At 37.2% G+C, this 19,281-nt stretch overlaps 1 protein-coding gene across 1 annotated transcript in view; it reads right to left on the bottom strand.

The window, feature by feature from the left end:
• CNTNAP5 (contactin associated protein family member 5) overlaps positions 1 to 19,281 on the bottom strand; it is a 289,197-nt gene that overhangs the window by 48,099 nt on the left and 221,817 nt on the right. Inside the window, exons 14-17 of the mRNA XM_064661315.1 lie at positions 13,098 to 13,254; positions 4,294 to 4,421; positions 3,862 to 4,032; positions 1,586 to 1,804 (exon numbers count right to left, since the gene is read on the bottom strand). Of these exons, the coding sequence (XP_064517385.1) occupies positions 1,586 to 1,804; positions 3,862 to 4,032; positions 4,294 to 4,421; positions 13,098 to 13,254 (675 nt within the window). The remainder of the gene's footprint in view (positions 1 to 1,585; positions 1,805 to 3,861; positions 4,033 to 4,293; positions 4,422 to 13,097; positions 13,255 to 19,281) is intronic.

A 19,281-nucleotide genomic window follows, 5' to 3' on the forward strand; every position in this document is an offset into this window, starting at 1 on the left:
CATTTGTCTTTGCTGACAAGGGTTTCTGTTGGCACATTCTCTTGTGAGGTCCTTAACTACCATGGATTTCTATGATGCAATTCATCAATTATGTCCCTTTAAAACCACCATAAAGTTGATTCAGGTAACATGTTTTCTTTTGCTGAGGCTGAGAAGCAAGCTTACAGGCAGATACTGCTTTTCAGATGTGGAATGGTAAGCAGTTGGTATATATGACATACCTAATAGATGACCTATGATAAACCCTTCATATTTAGTCTTTTAGAAAGATACAACCAAAACATTGCAAAAGTCTATCCAGTCACTAAATCTTCAGTTTTTCTAGCTGGAAACAGTAACTTGGCTAAAATTCTCTGATATTTCTAAGGTGTCTAGCAGCCCAACCCTATTGCCTTCAGGCCTGGCCTCCCACAGAATATGCTCTTAGGATCAAAGTAGCATTTAAAGAACAAGTGATTAGCAGCATGCTTCATACCAGAAAACAGAAACCTTGCATTGTGACAGTCTTAAGCCTCCCTTCTGTGAGTTCTTCAGTGAGCTCCTCTCCAGCTGAGTCTAACAGAGATCATTTTAGGGAGCATAAATCAACTGCTATGTGGGAAGGACTCCTGACATTGATGCAGCTGTATCTATTTATTACAGATTAATTCTTTGCATTCAGAGCCCAGTAATTACTGCACACATACACAATAAAAAGCTCAAATAAATACCCTAAAATCTACTTAAATCAAAGAGTGTGAATGCACAAGTAAACTATATTAAAATGAATTGACAGATTGAGGTTTGCTATAGCATTTCAGCTAAGTAAGAGACTCCATTTTAAGGAAGGAATTGGTAGTTACCTGGATGGCCCTGCATAAGATGTGAGATACAGCCCACTCCATCACTGAGCAGATTACTCAGAAAGACAGTGTTTGAATATGAAAAAGAGAGGATTCCCCTTGTAATCCATGATCATATTATCACACAAAAGCTAGTCCCAAACCAGGTTTCTTTTGCACAGGTGATAGGGAAACAAAATATATGCAGAGATGTTTTTCTCTTTTAATTATTTTTTTTCTCCTTTGAAAGATCACTTTTAGGTAAACACCTCTGTTTGCTTTGACTCTGTTCATAATTCTCTCAGTCATGAACTCAGTAGCCAAATAAGGGTTTCAGTAGGCACATTTGAAGGACCAGACTTTAAAGACCATACTTTCAATCAGGCTTTGCCCGAGAAATTTTTATGACAAATTTGTGACTTTTACACAAATTTGTGTCTAAAGAGAGAGATCTCATTTTCTACGGCAAATTACACAGCCAGTACTGCACAAGAAGGAAGACTGTCAATTCTTTGGCAATAAATACTTTTCAAGTGTTTGACCCTAAAAATACCATGAAGTATAATATGCTTAAACTATGATTAGTGCTTTGAGTGTAAAGGCAGTTGTTTGGGCTTACTTTGTGTTGCCTATGAAGGAATGGAAGAAGAGAAAGCAAAATTAGGTCACCACATACAAGGTCAAAGGTGAGACAATAGCATTCATTACCAAGGTATGGACACAGAAATACTGTTGATACCCACAGAAACCATTATGGTCCCTACCTACAAATAACTGGCTGTTGAGCTGCAAGCGAAAGTGCCCCTCAGTAGGTGCCTCCAGGACCTTCCTGGGTAGGCTGTCCACCTGGAGAGAGGTTTGCTTGAGGTTCCTCTCTGCTCGGATGTAGTGCCACTGGTTGTCATTCAGGGGGCTGGGAGACTGCACAGTGGCTTCTGTGGGGCCATTCCCGACATCTATGGAGAAGGTGATCTCTTTGGGGGCTGGAACAGATAAACAGATGTGAAGAGGAAGTGAAGGTCTGATTTAAATTGTGGTTTTGACATCAAGAAATCTTACATAAATATAGGGTTCATTAACTTTTATGTCAGCAAATAGTACAGGATCATTTGCCTCCCATCTCCTACACAGCAGCTTATACATAAATTTAAGCCTGCAGCCTCACTGTTTGATCTCTGCTTTGATTACTCCTGGCTGTGGGTACACATCTTTTTTTTTGTCATAACAGTTACTGTGCTCTAGACATGGAAGTTCTCTTTCTGAAGCAAAAGTGACAAATGCTGCACAAAAGTCACACAGTGGTACCAAAAGATTTTGGACAAAAAAAATGCTAAGACGGGAGAAAGGACAAAGAATCTCTTTCCAACTAAATCTTTCAAACTGCATGTACTTAACAATTACATAACTTGGCTGCATACGGTAGGAGAGAATCCTACAAGCATTTGTTTGCCTAAGTATGACTCAAGAAGCAAGAAAAAATAGATGAGCAAACCTAGTTCATTGGTGATCCTAAACCAAATTTGTATATGTAACACATGTCCAGAGATAATAAGGCACCTAGAAACAGGACAATAGTTGAAAAACAAACCACATAATGGAGTCCACCTTGCTCTACTGGAAGCCTGAAGGAGGCTAGAACTTTTTAACATTCTTGCTACTGATTGTTTTTCCTCTTTCTAAAATGCTAAATGCACCATGAGACCAAGAATCAGGTCCACAGATGACAAAATCAGAAGGTCTCAGACTGAATATTCATAAAAAACCTGCTATTTCAAGCCTCAAAAATTGGATAGGTCTAGTTTTGGAAGCTGCTTCTTAGATGGTTAAGATAGGAAACGCTCCATAGGGATAGACAAAGATCAATTCTGAGCCTCTGCATCTGCTTAAGAGCCGTTTCCTTTTGAAGCAGCTGGTCGGTAGAGCTTCCTTGATACAAGGCCTTTAGGCTGCAAATTCCATCTGGCACGAGGAAGCACAGCATCAAACTACTGATGAGAAGCCTAAGTTTAAAAGATTTTTCCCAAACTTTTAAATAACTCATTTCTCTAGGAGTACAGGTTTAACACACATCCAGAAACTTTCACTAAACAATCTTCTTAGTTTACAGTATTTGTTACAGTTGATGCCATTTTTACTTCTATATCCCTGAGAATGAACCACGGTACACTGAAGTACAACCAAATTGGACTTTGATGTGCAATTAACAGTAAATCATACCTCATTACCTTGTGATAATGCACCATGACATTTACCATTGGTTTAATGAATCGAAGGGCCTTAGGGCCCTGTTTTATTAATTTTTATGTTGGGGTTATTATAAGCATATTATCAAATACATAGCACTCAGTTTGTTTTCCCTAAGCTTGACAGAATTTGGAATACAGAAGTCATATTTCATGTCAAAGCCACAGTACTCTTTTATCACTGATAAATATTTGAAGTTGTCAGAACAGGAGTGAGGCAAAATCTCACTAATTAAATTTCCTGCTATTCTCCGTTATATGCTAAGTAGCAGTTACATTGCACTCACTATATTTTCAAGTATTCAAGACTCATTACAACTGTGACTGTCTTATCTTGCATTAGTGTCCTGTCCTTCATAAACTCTCACCTTTTAGCTGTACTATACAGACTCAGTTCCTCTGAAACTCTAGGACTGCATCAGACTGGGTATGTTACTGATACAAGAATAAAAGTAACCATCAGAATGGTTGCATTCACTTTTTCAACTTTCAACTAAAATTACAGCCTATAGGTACATCTAACCAGTAATTTTTTTCTCTAAAGAGCAAAACAATAAATATAACTGTTGAAAAAACTACATTCATACACTTTTTTAAGAAAGATAAACATAACAAGGTTAAGCATAATGACCAAAAGCTATACAGGGAAACTCTTGACAGGAGCGGTAGACAAGTCTAGATTAATGAGTCTTTGTCTCCATCTTATCCTCTTCAGGCACCTCAAGACAGCAGAAGATATGTCCTTGCACTTGTCAAATTGAGCAAATACCCCAAGATTTCTTAACGGTGAAACTTACAGCTTATTTCAATTCGTATGAAGTCTTTAATCCCAAGGTTTTCCAAGAATACCCCAGAGACGGCAGTAGTTTTGAAGAAGAAGGAGATGTCTGCACTGAACTCGGCGTGGAATGTGGGGAAGTGCAGATAGGAGGCCTCTGTGTTGAAGGAAGCAGCGTTCCAGAACTGTCCTGCAAACACAACGCCCTTCTCTATAGTTAATTGGCACAGGACAGCAGCTGTAAACTGCATGTGGAAAGCCACCGTTCATCAGAGAAATAAATTTAAAAACAAGAAAAAGATAACAACCAAAAAAACCCAAAAAAACCAAAAAAACCCCAACCAAAAACAAACAAACAAATAACCCCCCCAACAAAAACAAACAAAAAACCAAACAAAAGGAAAGAGAGAACATTCTGTACCTATGGAAATTGAGAAGAGCTAGTACTCACTGTCTCCATAGCAACGCAAAGGGCCGATTTTCCAAGCAGCCTCAGAATTTGATCTGTTTGTGTCAGTGATCACTATCTGAGTCACAGGCAAATGGTCTTTGAAAGTAAGGAGGCCGGTATCATTTGTCCTGGATTATAATACACAAACAGAAAGAGACAGATTAACCACAGACAAAACCCTCAGCATTCCTTATGCAAGGCAGCAGTTAAAAGACATTTACTGAAAGACAAAAGATCTTTTGCAGAATTACCTGAGAGAATGATGACCAGTACACACTATTTAAGACATATACATTCATAGGTGTGTTCTATGCTCATATGCAGTAATGACCACTGGAGAAACTATTTGGATACATGATTCTGTCTGGGATGGGCTGTAAATGTGCTTCAGCTGTGCAGAACGACTGTGAAGCCAAAGCAGAATGCTGCCATGTTGACCAATGGGCATTTATGTAAACTGGGCTCTACTGGGTTTTCTCAGCAGGATGAATTTGATGTGCATCAGGCATAAGTCCAAATTTGCATTTCTGTAAGTAAAGTTAGCTGGAGACACATAACAGCATTTATTCTGGCTTTATGCTTTACCCAAGCAGGAAGAGGACAGGTGATGCCTGATCTAGCACACTCAGCACAGGGCAGCCAGACGGCTACTGATCCAACTTCAAGATGGCTGGGACATGACTGACTCTGCACACTGCAAAACTGGCTGAATTGGCAGAGGGAGTTTTGTCTGAATCAGTCCTTTGTATTATTGCCAGTGGAAATTTTCGTTCAGCAACTTAAATACTGAATACAATGTCAAACTTCTCTTGTTTGCTTAGCTGAGCTTATTCTTCAGCTGCGACTAACTTACCCATGGTTGCTAGAAAGGAAGAGAAAAGAAAGAAAGATTCCTAAAGGATAATTTCTTTGTTTTTACCCTGAGTGTGCTGGACAAATTGTTGCCCCCAAAATGCAGCGTAGTGTTTCTTAGCAGCCCTCAGGTCCTTAAGCTGATCCAGTGGCTTTGACTCTGGCAGGGTATACAGATGTGCATTTATCCCACTGTACTTCATGAACTCAGCTGAGTCCCTCAGGCACCCAACCCTGACCTTACCAGAGCAGAACTGCCCTTTTGAGGTATTTCTTTATCGATTGACAATAGAGAGGTGAGTGCTACTGAATGTCATCTCCATTGTGTTGTTTTTTTCTTCTCCTAGTTTCTTTTCTCAAGGTTAAGGTATCCTGTACATCTGGGCAAATAAGCATGGCACAGCATCCTTCACAGAACCAAATCTTAATAGTTTTAGAGGAAGGAAAGATCTCTACCTCTATATGGCCCAGATCACCTCTCTGCTCAGAGGTGAAAGACTTCATGCTATACATGGGGATGGTAAGAATGACCATATCCAAAATACCAGTAATCCAAACCTGCTCTTCCAGGCAGGTGTGACACAATGCCTCAGGAAACAGGTATCACTTTTTGAGTGATACTACTGCCAGAGAATCTGACATTCCAGGCAGGATCCCAGATTTGCCTGTATCCTGCTTGTAATGCCAACTTCCACAAACATACCTCTCGGTGTAGTGTCAGTTATGGGAAAGAACACAGACTTCAGCAAAGAAATAATAATCAGGATGAACACTGCAGCTGTGCTCTGTCACACAACCTTGGATGTTTGCTTGGCTAAGTGCTCTCCTCTGATTAATGTTAGAAAAAAACAGAAGTATTTTGATCTTTTTTTATAAAGGCTGCATACATTGCATTATTTTTCATTGTTTCTAATTGCATGCAGCACAACTAATTGTCTCATAATGCCAAGGGGAAAAGGAGAGGTACCCTCTCTGACCCTAACATTTTCTTCTTACTTCAGTGGGTGTCTGACATGCAAATAACTACAGGCAAAGTGCAGCAAGATGAAATTCCCAGGCACCAGGAAGAGTGATGCCTTCAATACAGACTCAGAAGGAAAACTACCATGTAGAAATCAAAAGTACATGGTCTCCAAATCTCTTCACGGCAGACTCTCGGTAGCACACTCCTATAGCTTATTCTATCAATATTTGAAAGTTAATGTAAATGCTCTCAACGCATTATGAAATAGATGTAACAAAAGCTGAACTATTTGAGTATTTCTTAGGAAAGAATGTAACTAAGCTGGCATTTACGTTTTTAAAATAAATTTTTCAAAAATCACAAAATATCTAGGGAGACCTCCTGCAAATTTATTTTAATTCAAAATATAGTGCAGTCTTTTTACTAGCTATGATCGGGATTAAAATAAAAATCAGTATCTTCCTACAACTAGCACTGAAAATATCTACAAAAAACCATGAAATGGTGACATTTTAAAGATATCTATTCCACGTCTCTGAAAACTGCACTGCTTATTAGATATTCTGTTATACTGCATGAAGTTCTTTATATCAAATTTTATGATTGAGTTTTTATTAGTTATATGCCAGTGTCACAGCAAACTTTAGTAGCATAGCTCAACGGTGAGAGAGAAAAATATTCTAGAACTAATAAAAATCTTCCTTCTTTGTTAATGCCTTGAAAACTCAATCAAGCTTCTCTTCAAGCTCAAATAGCACATTTTATATGTTTTATTCTTTCACACATGGAAAAAATCCCCTCATACAATAATACTTATTTTCACACAAGCAGCCACTGAAATAAAACCTATCAGGAAAATATTCTGTCCTTCAGAGAATGTACCAGCTACAGGAACAACATATGTATTTTTGCAGTTAATTATTATTACTTCATGGTAGAAAGTTAAGTTTTTATTGAAAAGTCAACACCTAGGATGTTTCAGTTGACAAAAGCAGATAAGAAAGTTGAAGACACTGTGAATGTTTCAAATTCCTGGTATTTCTTAAGTTGAACTTATTTTAGACTCCACTTACAAAGCACCACAATTCCTTTTCTCTACGTGGTACACTATGGCAGCCTCTCAAATGTAATGCATTATTCCTGAGAGAGGAGCAGAAGAGCTTCATGTACCTGCACAATAACTTCCTGGAGGCACAGCTGTGGCACTACAAAATACAAATATACCAGGGCCTGGACGAAACATTTGGAATTTTTGCCTGAAGGGGGCTTGGGCATCACTTTTAATGTACTACAGTTTTCAAATAAAATTGCTATTTTCTGATAGAAAGCATCTACACTATGATGTGCATATACATGATTTTATCTTTTAAACAAAAAAATAAAACCTTGTTAATCATTTTTGTGTTTGTTCCCAGAGCTCCTTTTTACTTATATGTATTTTAATTTAGCAGTTAACACACACTTAAAAACAGATTATATTTCTTTTCCACAGCTGCTTCTCGGGTTAGCCAAACCCACCACTTTATTTCTGTTCATGTGTTTCACATAGCACTCTGTGACCACTTCCACCAAGCATGTCCTTTGGATCACACTGTGTCCTGTTTCTCAGTATTGAGAACTACAGGAGGGTAGTTCACTTGAGGAACATCCTTGCAGGGGTGATGTTCCTTGGCCAGGAATGTAAATTAAGTCCTGATTTCACAAAAATCAAGGCAGGTTTAATCACTTCCATGAAAGGAGTGCTGTATGCACAGAAAATGATACAAATAAATTAATAAACTTGAGAAGTAGACCTCCCGCTTATCTGACTTGGCACTCAATTTGGCACAAATTCAGATGAAAATCTGAAGGTTTTTGAAGGTGGAAAGAACCCTCAATGAACAGATATTTCTCTGAGCTCTTAACTTAAAGGATAGTATCAATTTGTATTTCCCACAAGCAAATCCCAAACAAAACAAATCCAATAATGCCCTTTAAATTAAATCACTGAAATTTTTTTATTTATGGGTATTAAATAAAGTTGGATGTCATTTGTTTATCCATGTCTGAAGATTAATGTCTGCATCTACCCAAAAGACTTCCTTAATAAGCTATGAGGCATGTTACACATCAAACAAATGCTCTATTTATGGGCTGATTTAAAAACGAAAAAAAAATTTGCTGCAAACACAGCAATGCTAAAGGTGATAATGCAGCAACTGGATATTTTAGGATGTAGCAAAGGTAAACTTACCTATAAATGACAAATAACTATTTTGATCATAACATTATGAAACTATTTTTCTTCTTCCTGGCTACCAATAAAAGCATGCTCAACAAACTCTTACTCTATGGTGTCCTAACAGTGTGAGCCATCATAAATTGCTAATCTCCAGGTAGCCATTTCCATATTTTTTTCTAACAGATGGTAGAACAGTGGTGCTATTAAATATAATTTATTCTCATATTATCCCCTATTGGTACGGTTTCCTCTTGTACATTAATGAAAACTCTAGTGGGAACAGAGCCTCAGTAGCTCAGATATTCAGTACAGATTTTCACGACTACCACACATTTGGGGAATGGAATCAGCAGATGGCAATGAAGTGCATAAGGGATGGGCCTGTGAAACAGGCTTCCATCAGAAAAAGTTTTGGGGCCTGTGCAGGACATACCATTAATAATCCAAAGCAATAAATTTTAATTGCTATGTTACCCATGATCTGTATAACAGATGTAACAGTTGAAGGCAAGATGCATTGCCTATATTTGGCTGAATTAGAGAAGAGGTACAGAGTTTGGTAATGATAGTAAAGAACTGATTCCTGACACCTCAGGGTCCTGCTACAGTCAGCTCTCTGCAGGCAGCTCTTCTCATTTGTTGACAAATGCAGTCATGACAGCAGATATCCAAGACAGCTCTATACAGGCCAGGTCACCTCTGGCAGGGTTTATTTATGAGCTCACAGGCTCTGTGGAGTTGCCTGCACTGCTTCTGGGGGAATGGATTCAGTGTGGGATAGTGGCTGAGCAAACAAAACCTGTCAAATCTGAGCTCATCAGGGTTTCTCTGCCCTGCTCTCCTCAGCCCTTCCAATTTTAGCATCCTGGCTCTGGCACAGCTTTGCACAAATATAGCTCATCCAAGCAAGGCTTTGTTCATTTCCATGTGGCTTTGCTCCTCCTCAAACAAGGTTGGATATGCTCAGTATATCTCTGCAAGACAAAGTGTGTCTGACAATAGGAGTATCCATTTTCCCTTTTGTTCCCCTCCTTTTCACATCCTGTGGAGTCCTGTGGTTTCCTTACTCCATGGAGTGCCCCAAAGACATGATAAAGAGGTGAGCGCATGTTTCTTTGGAAGTGGCAAAGGCTTAGTTCCCCAGTGAAGGAGACTATTCTGGAAGACAAAAGAAGAGGACACTCCTACAGTTTGAATAGGAAGACTGGAGAATAGAAATAAAAGATGGCCAATCAGCTCCTCATTGGAATTAACAGTCCAACAGGCTTTGCTGAGATGCCTGAGCTTCTTGTACAAAATGAGTTCCAGAGATGCCTCTCTTTCTATACAAAATAAAAAGCTGTGAAGTTCTCCAAATTCACAGGGTTTCCAGGTGATGACTGGCTTCACTAAACTCTTTTCATTTGAAGTGGAAATTGGATTCTAAAGAGATCAAACCAGAAATGGACTTCAGGACAGTCATGCACCACCATGGCATGGAAGAGTTTCCTCCCATTTAAATGCAAGGTTTTGGTGAGCAGAAAGGCTTTAATTGCCAAGGCAAGAGAACTTTGCTTGAGATGGAAGAAAATCTGGGAGAGGTACTTAAGAATCCAAACAATCTCATTATAACACTACCCTGTCTGTATTTCAGTAATGCTTTATCCTTTAGATCAGTTTAACACATTTCCCCAATTATACCTGCATCAAAAATGCATCCTCTGTTTGAAAGAGGGCATGTGTTTTGAAATAAAATTGCAAATCTACCTCATCTACACACAACTTGTCCCAACAGTTAACTACTCTCAGTGTGGGGGAAGAGGAAGAAAGAAAAATAAAACATTTTATGAACTAGATTTAGCTTCAGCATGAAGCCACTGGATCCCTATGAATGTTCCCAGCCACTAGCAAGTTTTTTCAACAGTCAGAAATTTCTCTTTTTTTTTGAAGCACGCATAAACTACAGTCAAAGAGCATTTGACACCTTTCCAGATCCCTTGCTTGGTTCAAAAACTTAGGGTGGCAACTTATGCCTCTGCTTCCTCATCAGAGATCTTCTCCCATTCTCCAGTAAATGCTCCACTATCCTGCAGTGACAGAATTAGCTGTAATCATACTGCAGAGCTTGGAAGTATGATGAGGAGCTGGATGGAAGAAGATACTTATCAGTATAATGCTTTAATAAGAACAAAGGTGAAAAATACAAAAGCCTTCCCCATAGAGCACGTTTAATTATACATTCCTGTTCATCTAGCCAGGGGGACTAACTTGTTGTCAAGTAAGAGCCCAAAAATAGCAGCTGGCTCAGGTGTCTGCTCAGATATCATTTAAAAGTCAGCATGCCTAGAAGTGCATATTGTGTGCTGCCAAACACCTGGCTCAGGACTTTGTCAGGTCTGCCTTCCATTGTTTATGATTTCTTTGCTGCTCTGAGAAATTAGTAGCTCCTTCTATACCTAAGATTTAGTCTATGGAAAGCAAATCAAAGCAAAATTTTAGGCCTGTCTCCTCTTCAGAAGGACGTTCCAACTATTCTGGAGAGTTTCTACCTTGGAGCAGCATGATTTATCTAAAAGAGCAAAAATGATTTTCTGGTTTTCCACTCTGCAGCACCCATTTTATTTCATGCCGAGGCAAATAAATGCATCTACTGCTGTCTTCCTCCTTCCACTATAATGTATAGCAGGTTAAAGTCACAGTTCAGATCTCAGCAGGTTTCAGGTTTTAATGCTCGTTATATATCAGGGGGTCAGTGTTCTAGCAGGGAAACACAAAAGCAATCTTCAAGAGGCATGAAATTTCTTATGTTTAGAAATTCTTCATAAAGGTCAGGAGGTTTTCAGCTTTTAAAAAGACAATCTGCAATTTAGAATGCTACCAAAGTAAAAATTTCTCATGGATTAAACGCCAAAACAACTGAACCCCCAAACCAACAAATAGTAGGCAGTTTAGTGGAGGAGACTTCTGAGCATATTCTGCTATTATCATGGAATTAGGAGAAACAAGTAGCTCTGTGAGCTGCCAAGCTAATGATGCATGATTTCCAACATCTCCCTCCCATGAGGGTTTTCCAAAATCTAATAAAAGTGTACGCTTCCTTAACTTCTTTCTTGTGCATTTTAATTGGCTTTTTCCCCTCAGCCTGGCATAAATTTTCACAGAATGTGTAATTTGCAATACTTTCGAGATTTCTCTTTCTCTCTTCAGGATGTTTGAAATGTGTCTTTTTATTCAAAATCATTGGGTGTGGGGTTAAAATGGAGATAAACACCCATAGCATAACTTGCTTGGGTCTCATTTCCTGAGGAGACTTAGCTGAAACATTATAGAACTGCATTTAGCTTTCACCTTGTATTGGTTTGTATGACCTAATGATGCAGTCCTGCAATCACAGACTGCAATCCCAATGTCTGCCAGCATAACACCCTGTTCTACTTGAGAAGTAGCTCACTGAAAAATGGAATGTGGATTATGAAAAGAGCCAAGCACTAGTAAAAACAGATGCTCTTGGTGCTCATGTGTAAACCTTGTCAAAAGCGCATCTGATAAACAAACATTAAAGAAAAGATAGATTAACATGCCCAGCCAGCCTATTCTATACAAATCACATTCATAAGCCAACATTTACATAAACATCTTCCTGAAGAAATCCCCTTACAGTTATGATTTTTGAAAACGAATAGTGACCCCAGGGAAATAAATGGTCCAGGTAAATACTCACACTGTCTGGAAATCAAGCAACCAAAAAAACCCAACACTTACAGTGACAAGTAATTTCTGATTTTATTTTTTTTGCATTTCGGGACTCTTTACAATTCCTTTCTACTCATTTTAAGTGAAGGTTTCACGGGGATAATTTGGACACTATTTCAAACACAGTAGCCTATGACAGTAATACATTTCTTGTCTACTTCTGTTATTCATAATTTCTGAACTACTCAAGGTTAAAATATCTTTTTTTTCAGAGAAAGGACAGCAGCTCCTATCAGTGAGTGGTCCAAAAGTAAGAGTGAATGAGAGTTTTCACATGAGTGTTTCAAATTGCACTTCCAACAACACTCATCTGGCATTTCAGTCCCCTCAAACACAATTAGGAATTAATTAGAAAGTTCACAAACTATCTCTTAGTGATTGGAGTTCTCTGAAGGTGCAGAAAATGAGAGAAGATTGTGAGGTGGCCTTCCCAAATTCATGCAGCATCAGAGCACACCAAAAGTCAAAAGCCAGGGAAGGCTTTGAATATTTATACTGTAACAAAAACTTCCTATGGAAACTAAACCAAAGCCTACAGAAGCCAAAGCAAGTCTTATTATTGACTTTAAAAAGCTTGGGATCTAATGTAAAAGAATGTTAAGGCACATACAGATATACTGTCTCTTAGGAAAAATACTGTTCTTTTTAATAGTACATATTTCTTGTTTAGCTATACCTGACTTTTACTGTCTGTGCTTGAATTTTCTCCTCTGATATATGCCCGTGAACCAATCTCCCAGAACCTTTATTCGTGCAATGCTCCAACTGAATAAAAATTTTTAAACAAATACAGTTACTGGATTCACCCATTCCAGCAACATGCTTCAGCCAGATATCTTGTTTTCGGTTCAAAAAAGAAATTTAAGATGAAATCAGAAGTCCAAATTCTAGTTTGACTTTCATTCTTGTCTGATTATACTCAAGCCATTCAATCTTCCTGAACTGTGAATCAGGAAAGGATTTAACCCTTCCTTTCCTACTTCCTATCACCAGCTCTTCATACAGACACTGCCATTTACATGTTAAAATTATTACCATTCTTCTCTATCTGCGTCACAGTTGCAAAAATATCTCATATCCAGACAACTTTCTTCCAGTCCACATGCACATTGTTGAATGCCCGGAAGAGATCCTCCCCAGTAAAGATGCTTTTCATTGGCACGGCCAACCCACCAAGCAAATGGCATTCCATCTGGATGAAGGGGAAAAACCGGGGAAAAAGAGAGAAAGAGAGAGAAAGAGAACTTGATAAGCAAATCGGATTCTCCTGAGAATGAAAAAGAGAGTGAAGGTGGACATGTTTGATAATACTGAAAGAAAAGATGCAAACTACAAAGTAACCAACCATAAACTTTGCCCAAGTTCCATTTTATGGAATACATGTTGGGAAAGCAGCAGTTCTACTGTAATCCCATTTGGGGGAGCAGATGTTTTCCCCACAGGGCTTGTGTGCTAATCATATATGAGAACCTTGGTGCCTTTCAGCTGCTAAGACTTTTGACATGCAAACCCAACATCACTGTCTGCATCATCTGTGTCCAGTATTTTTGTGTGACACTGGGGGTAGATCTGATCACTGATGGAATCTGAAAACAATTCTCCTGCCACGACTCACACTGGACAGCTGTTTTGTACCATGTAGTATTGGCCAAGGACCTCTTGTAGAGTCATCAAGTTTTGTAGAAGACTCTAGCTCTTAGACTGGAATTTCTTACCTCATATATAAAGAACAAAAATCTTCAGAAATAACGCACAAACTTATCTATTACTATAGGCTCCTCTCAAAACCAAGACCAAAATTTCTATCAGTTTCCAAGGGAGTAGGACTATTGTTCTCCAAGGGCAGAATTTGTAGATGCAAAGCTCCATAAGACATTAAACAAGGTAGGACATAAGTGGGAAAAAGTATTTCCCTGCTTGAGAATCAATTTATCTCTGTGAAGCTATTTTCTACCTACAGGAGCTCTAAGATCTATGCATTTATACAAACAGAGATTTTTTTTTTAATTTCAGAATCTGTAATGCATCAAGAATTAAGTATTAATAGTCAGATACAATAAGCAGAATCAGATGTAATGAAAGTCACAGATTAGCATTTTCTAAGACTGAGTTTGTCTTCCTGCTCAGATAACTTTTTCATTGACTTCTTAATCCTTAAATCAAGAAATGTAATCAGTTATACTTAAGGTAGATGGCAAAATTTAGCAAAATTGACATATCAAGATTTTTGATCAGAGGAGCTTGGAAAATTGAACTGCACTGCTAATGTAGAAAGATGCATCATTTTATTCTTCTACTCTACTAACATTGTTAGTAAGGAGTATTTCTCCTTATACAAAGCAAGAAAGACTAAAATATGGAATGCAATCACGGTTAACTGTAGAGTGTAAGGGACTAATTAAAATGAGTTTTAGAATTACTTGGCAAAATTAATTCATGTTTATTTTCCTTCTAAGTTTAGACTGCTAAATTGTAAATTCATGAGAAAAGGAAAATAAAAAAGGGAAGAGCAACTGCATCCTCATGATACCAACAATTAAGACATGATGAATTTGACCAATACCCAGAAGTACTCATTAGAAAAACACAATTCAAGAACATCTAAGGATTCATCTTACAAAAATGTATACACTCATTTTACATCTCATATTATTATCAACACGTTTATGATTTCTTTCTTTTCTATTCAACTGATTTTTGTGCAGAAGTTGATTGTTGCAAACAGTGAAACAGTTTTATACTACATTACTGGGAAATTACTTGGTAAAGCTTGGAATAGTGATGTTAATTGAATAAAAGGGTGATTTGTCTAGGAGTAGAAATAGATATTATACAGAAGTGCTTAATCTAATTTTAAAACTGTCCATTCTGAAAAAAAATATTTAGATAAAGATAAATATTTCAGGCCAATAGCAAATAATGGCATTCATTAATCAAATGCAATATGTGTCAGATTCTTTTGGCAGAAGTCATTATACACTTAAACATAACAGTGAAATAAGCAATCATTCACATAAATTAAGAATAAGCAGTTTTCTGATGTCTTTTTCAGATCTGTTGTTATTTGTTTTATTGAGCAATACCAAACAAGCATATGCACATTCTGATTTATGATATAGACTGGGGAAGTGGTAGCAGAACCATAGTTTGAGTAATTTACAAGGAAATTAAATACAGTGCTAAAAAATAGAGCATTCAACATTATAAGGAGTAGTCTTAGATTGTCAAGGGAATAGACTATAAAAAAACAGTGTCTTTTCCAAAATTCTATTTATTATGCAGAGTTCTGCCACCCTTTTCTCAAGATGAGCAAATTTTTCTCCATAACTAGTCCCTTAGAAATCAATTGTATTATTAAGGAATATTATGCCCTGATTCTTCAAAACACTTTCCCACATGCTTAGTTTTTTAACACATGAGAAATCACAGAGGTATTCAGAAAAGCTCTTAAATCTAAGGTACTACAGCAACTTGCACAGTTTAGGAATTCTGAAACATACATTGTATGTCATATACCTGTAATCTTGAAGCAAAGCAATACTTCACTAGCAATGCCAATTAATCTATCTCTGATTTCTTTCCAGAAGTTTACTCTGTTATACCTGGGCAAAGCTGGAGGATGTCTTGTACTGAGATTGAATTTAGCCAACTTCTGTTGATTAAGATTCTTTCTTATGAGCCTGTATATTCTTTGCAGTAACTTCACTTCTGTAATTATGGTATTATAATTTTTTCAAAGCATTATCAATTCTCCACCACCTCAAAATGAATTAATTCCCTATATGTGATAAAGCCACAGACCAAATCCATGACATTAATCAAGGATTTAACTTGACCCTATAACCTTATGGTTACATAAGTCAGTAAAATTCTACTTAAAAATTTCTAAGCTAAAAAGCCCACTAATAAGAAGCGCTACTAATTCTTTTTTGAGACTGGATGTGGCACTTAGTGCCATAGTCTGGTATGTACGGCAGTAGTGGATCAAGGGTTGGAGGTCCTTTCCAACCTGGCTGATTCTATGATTCTATGATTCATTCAGTGCTTACATTGTACCTAAAAACACATTATTTAGAAATAAAAGTTGTCAAAAGCCTACTGTGCAAATAAAAGTATTCTTTTTTATATATTTTTGTCTATTTATAACAGTAAAAAAACTCCTATAAAAATTTTTTAGGGTTTTCTTTGAACTCCATACTATGATTTTGAAGGACAACATTGGGAAAAAAAATCTCAAACCACGCAAAACAAACAAGCTCCAAGTGACTTAATTCACCAGTAACAGAACAGAGACCAGTTTCTTTCAGGTGATTTTCTTCTGTACTGCTTAAGCTGCCTTTGGTAGGTTTTAATTTTGATAAAAAAATCTTTAAGAAAGGCATTTTTTTTGTTTTATTTTCTGCAGAGGACAATAACATTTTGAGTAATTATATTGTCTGGAAACCTCTGCGAACAGCTGTGATATTTATACTACTCTTTTTACCATAATTTAATATCGCATTGAATAAAAAAACTAAACAGGCACACTGAATACTGTATCAAAACAAATACTGCTACTCATTCACACTGCCAGGCAGATTGCAGAAAGTAAGGTTTTGGCACAGGTCTTCTGAAAGGAAAGAATAAGGGATATCATCTTCAGCTGATCATCTTGACGTTTTCCTCTACCTGTCTCCATAGGCTGGTTCTTTGTGGTCTATTCAACAGCTGTATGTGTGTATCCAAAGAGCCAAGACTCTGAAAACCCTGACATATACAATACTGCCATACATATGGGCAAGAACTCAGTGTCCATCCAGCAAGGCACAGAGAGTAAGCTCCTCCCAGATGTCAGTTGTTCAGCAGATCCCCAGTACCTGCTCTGTCAATGTGCTTAACTAAACAGTTCATTGTTAGCTCTCTGTATGAAATCTGTTCCAGCAGAAGCAAGGCTGGCACAGACTGTACAGTTAACAAGCACAGAGGCTGAGCACTATGAAAAGGAGAGCATACACGTGAAATTGGTTACCAAAGATCCTTAGAAGGAGATGCAGATTGAGATCAAATTCACCTGCATTGCATATCTGCCTCTTCCAGTGACAAGAATGGCTGAACACGTATTCGGTGTCCTTCTACTAGCTTACAACAAAATATCTGTCTTCTTAAATCTCCCTCTTGTTGACAGTTCTCTCATTTTCTGTATTAGGAGACATTGACACTGCTAGAAATACAAGTTATTTTTAAAGGGTTAAGGATTGCTCAGGTTTTAAATGCCAAAGAATTTTTTCAAAAAGTATTTGTATAGGCACTCAGAAGCTGGAGGAGACACAGAAACAGCATATTCCAGAAACATTTAGGACTAAATCACTATATGTATAAATTCCAAGCAACTTTTGTGAACTCAGTTTGCCCTTATATAGGCAGAAATTCTTAGTATTGACTTTTATGTTTATACAGCATGAGTTAAACAAAAGCCATGCATTTTTAAAAGTACTATGTTTAAAATATTTGTCAAGATTTGTCTGCATCATTTTCCAGGTTGTTCTTGCTATCACAACAAATAAAAAATCTGGAAAAAATTTATGGAAATATAACAAAATAAACTGGATCTCGTGTTATACCCCTGTGCTCTATAAACCTAAAGTCTGACATAGCGCTTATATACCCCTAACACAGCCAAGGTTTTTGGGGTACCCAAGTTTCTGAAACAGGTCAGTTAAATGTCTTTTTCACCACCACATTGAGTCAATTTATTTGCATTTTTCTATTGAAACACTGAAACCGCATTGTACTGAAACAACATTCTCTTGGCAATCTTCATGCTCTTTTTTCCTTCCAAATTCAAACCAAGTTAAGCAGAATTGAATTTTTTAAAACTTACATATATCAATTTTACTGATGAAAATGTAGATTAATTTACATCCATGTTGTTTTCTTCTAAGAAGAAAGATTCACATATCAAGAGTTAGTGAGAATTAGGAAAATACTGATTGTAGAATTGCATAGAGCAATCAAACCCAATTCTTTGAAACTGTACTCAAAAACATAAAATGTCTGTTTACACCAACTACTCCAAAAATATCAAATTCTGCAAATGGCTCACCTGATATATTGAACAATGTGAAACATGCAGTTAGCATATTTTTTATACGTGTATCTGTATATATGTATACATGTATATGAGGCAATTTCAACCTGAATAACTGAATTCAGAAGCCTATCCAGAGTACAAATTATGGTCTCAGCTAATCAATTTTTAAAAGGCTCTGAATAAATGGAGAAAGGGGTAAGAGAGTGAAAACAAGGGACAACTGTGATTCAGTATTTTTTGCAAGGGTTTACCAAGATCTTGTTTTCCCATGTTTAATTTTTTTCCATTATACCATTTTCATAGCCTTTTTATATTAGAATTTTTACCATTAAATTGATGTAAAACCAAATTCTTCCACTTTGGTCTTTCAACAGGAAAAAAAATACTGTTTTGATAAATCTAAGAAAAAGTATTTATAATAATTCTGGACAAGAAATGGACAAACTGGAGAAACATTTCATATTCAGTGGAAAACTGAAAATTAATACATTCTCAGAGGCTGTTTGTTCAGTGAAGAAGTCTGTGGTATTAATGACTCAGAATCTGTATTGGTTTAAACAACAACTCACACCACAGGGAAAATATACTAATAACACAAAATGGGGAGAACTCAAGCTGTGCTGTATTAACCAGTACATGCTACACATTCTTTGAAGTGGGTGCTGACATATGACAGTGAAAAAAATTGCTCTTTGGTTTACAGCCCTCAGCAAGGGTCTCGTGGCTCTGCCTTGGCAATTATGGAAGCAATACCTACCCTCTCTGCACTTCATAAACGACCCTATTTGTAACTCAAGATCATGTTATCTTGGGGAAAAAATCATTTATGTAATAAGGAAAAAATGAGAGTCCCCAATGACATGGTTCCTTTGAACATTTTTTACTCAGTCAGCCATCAAGTACCCACTTGTTTTTGTACCATACTGCTCTGCTTCCATGTACCTCTTTACAGTACAGCCATAATGACCAACAAATACTTCCTCCCTTTTACTCAATGGCATGAGTAAATGCCATTTACTTCCCCATGGCAATTATGCTACTTTTATATTCCTTTTTCTTTCTTAAAATTGTAACCCACTGCTCTAATTTTCAGAGATGGCAAACATGGTTGTGCTGGAAATCACAGTAGGTCAAACACTGAAGCAAGAT

Source organism: Pseudopipra pipra, chromosome 7 (genome assembly GCF_036250125.1).
Source record: "Pseudopipra pipra isolate bDixPip1 chromosome 7, bDixPip1.hap1, whole genome shotgun sequence".
In the NCBI taxonomy this organism is placed as follows: domain Eukaryota; kingdom Metazoa; phylum Chordata; class Aves; order Passeriformes; family Pipridae; genus Pseudopipra; species Pseudopipra pipra.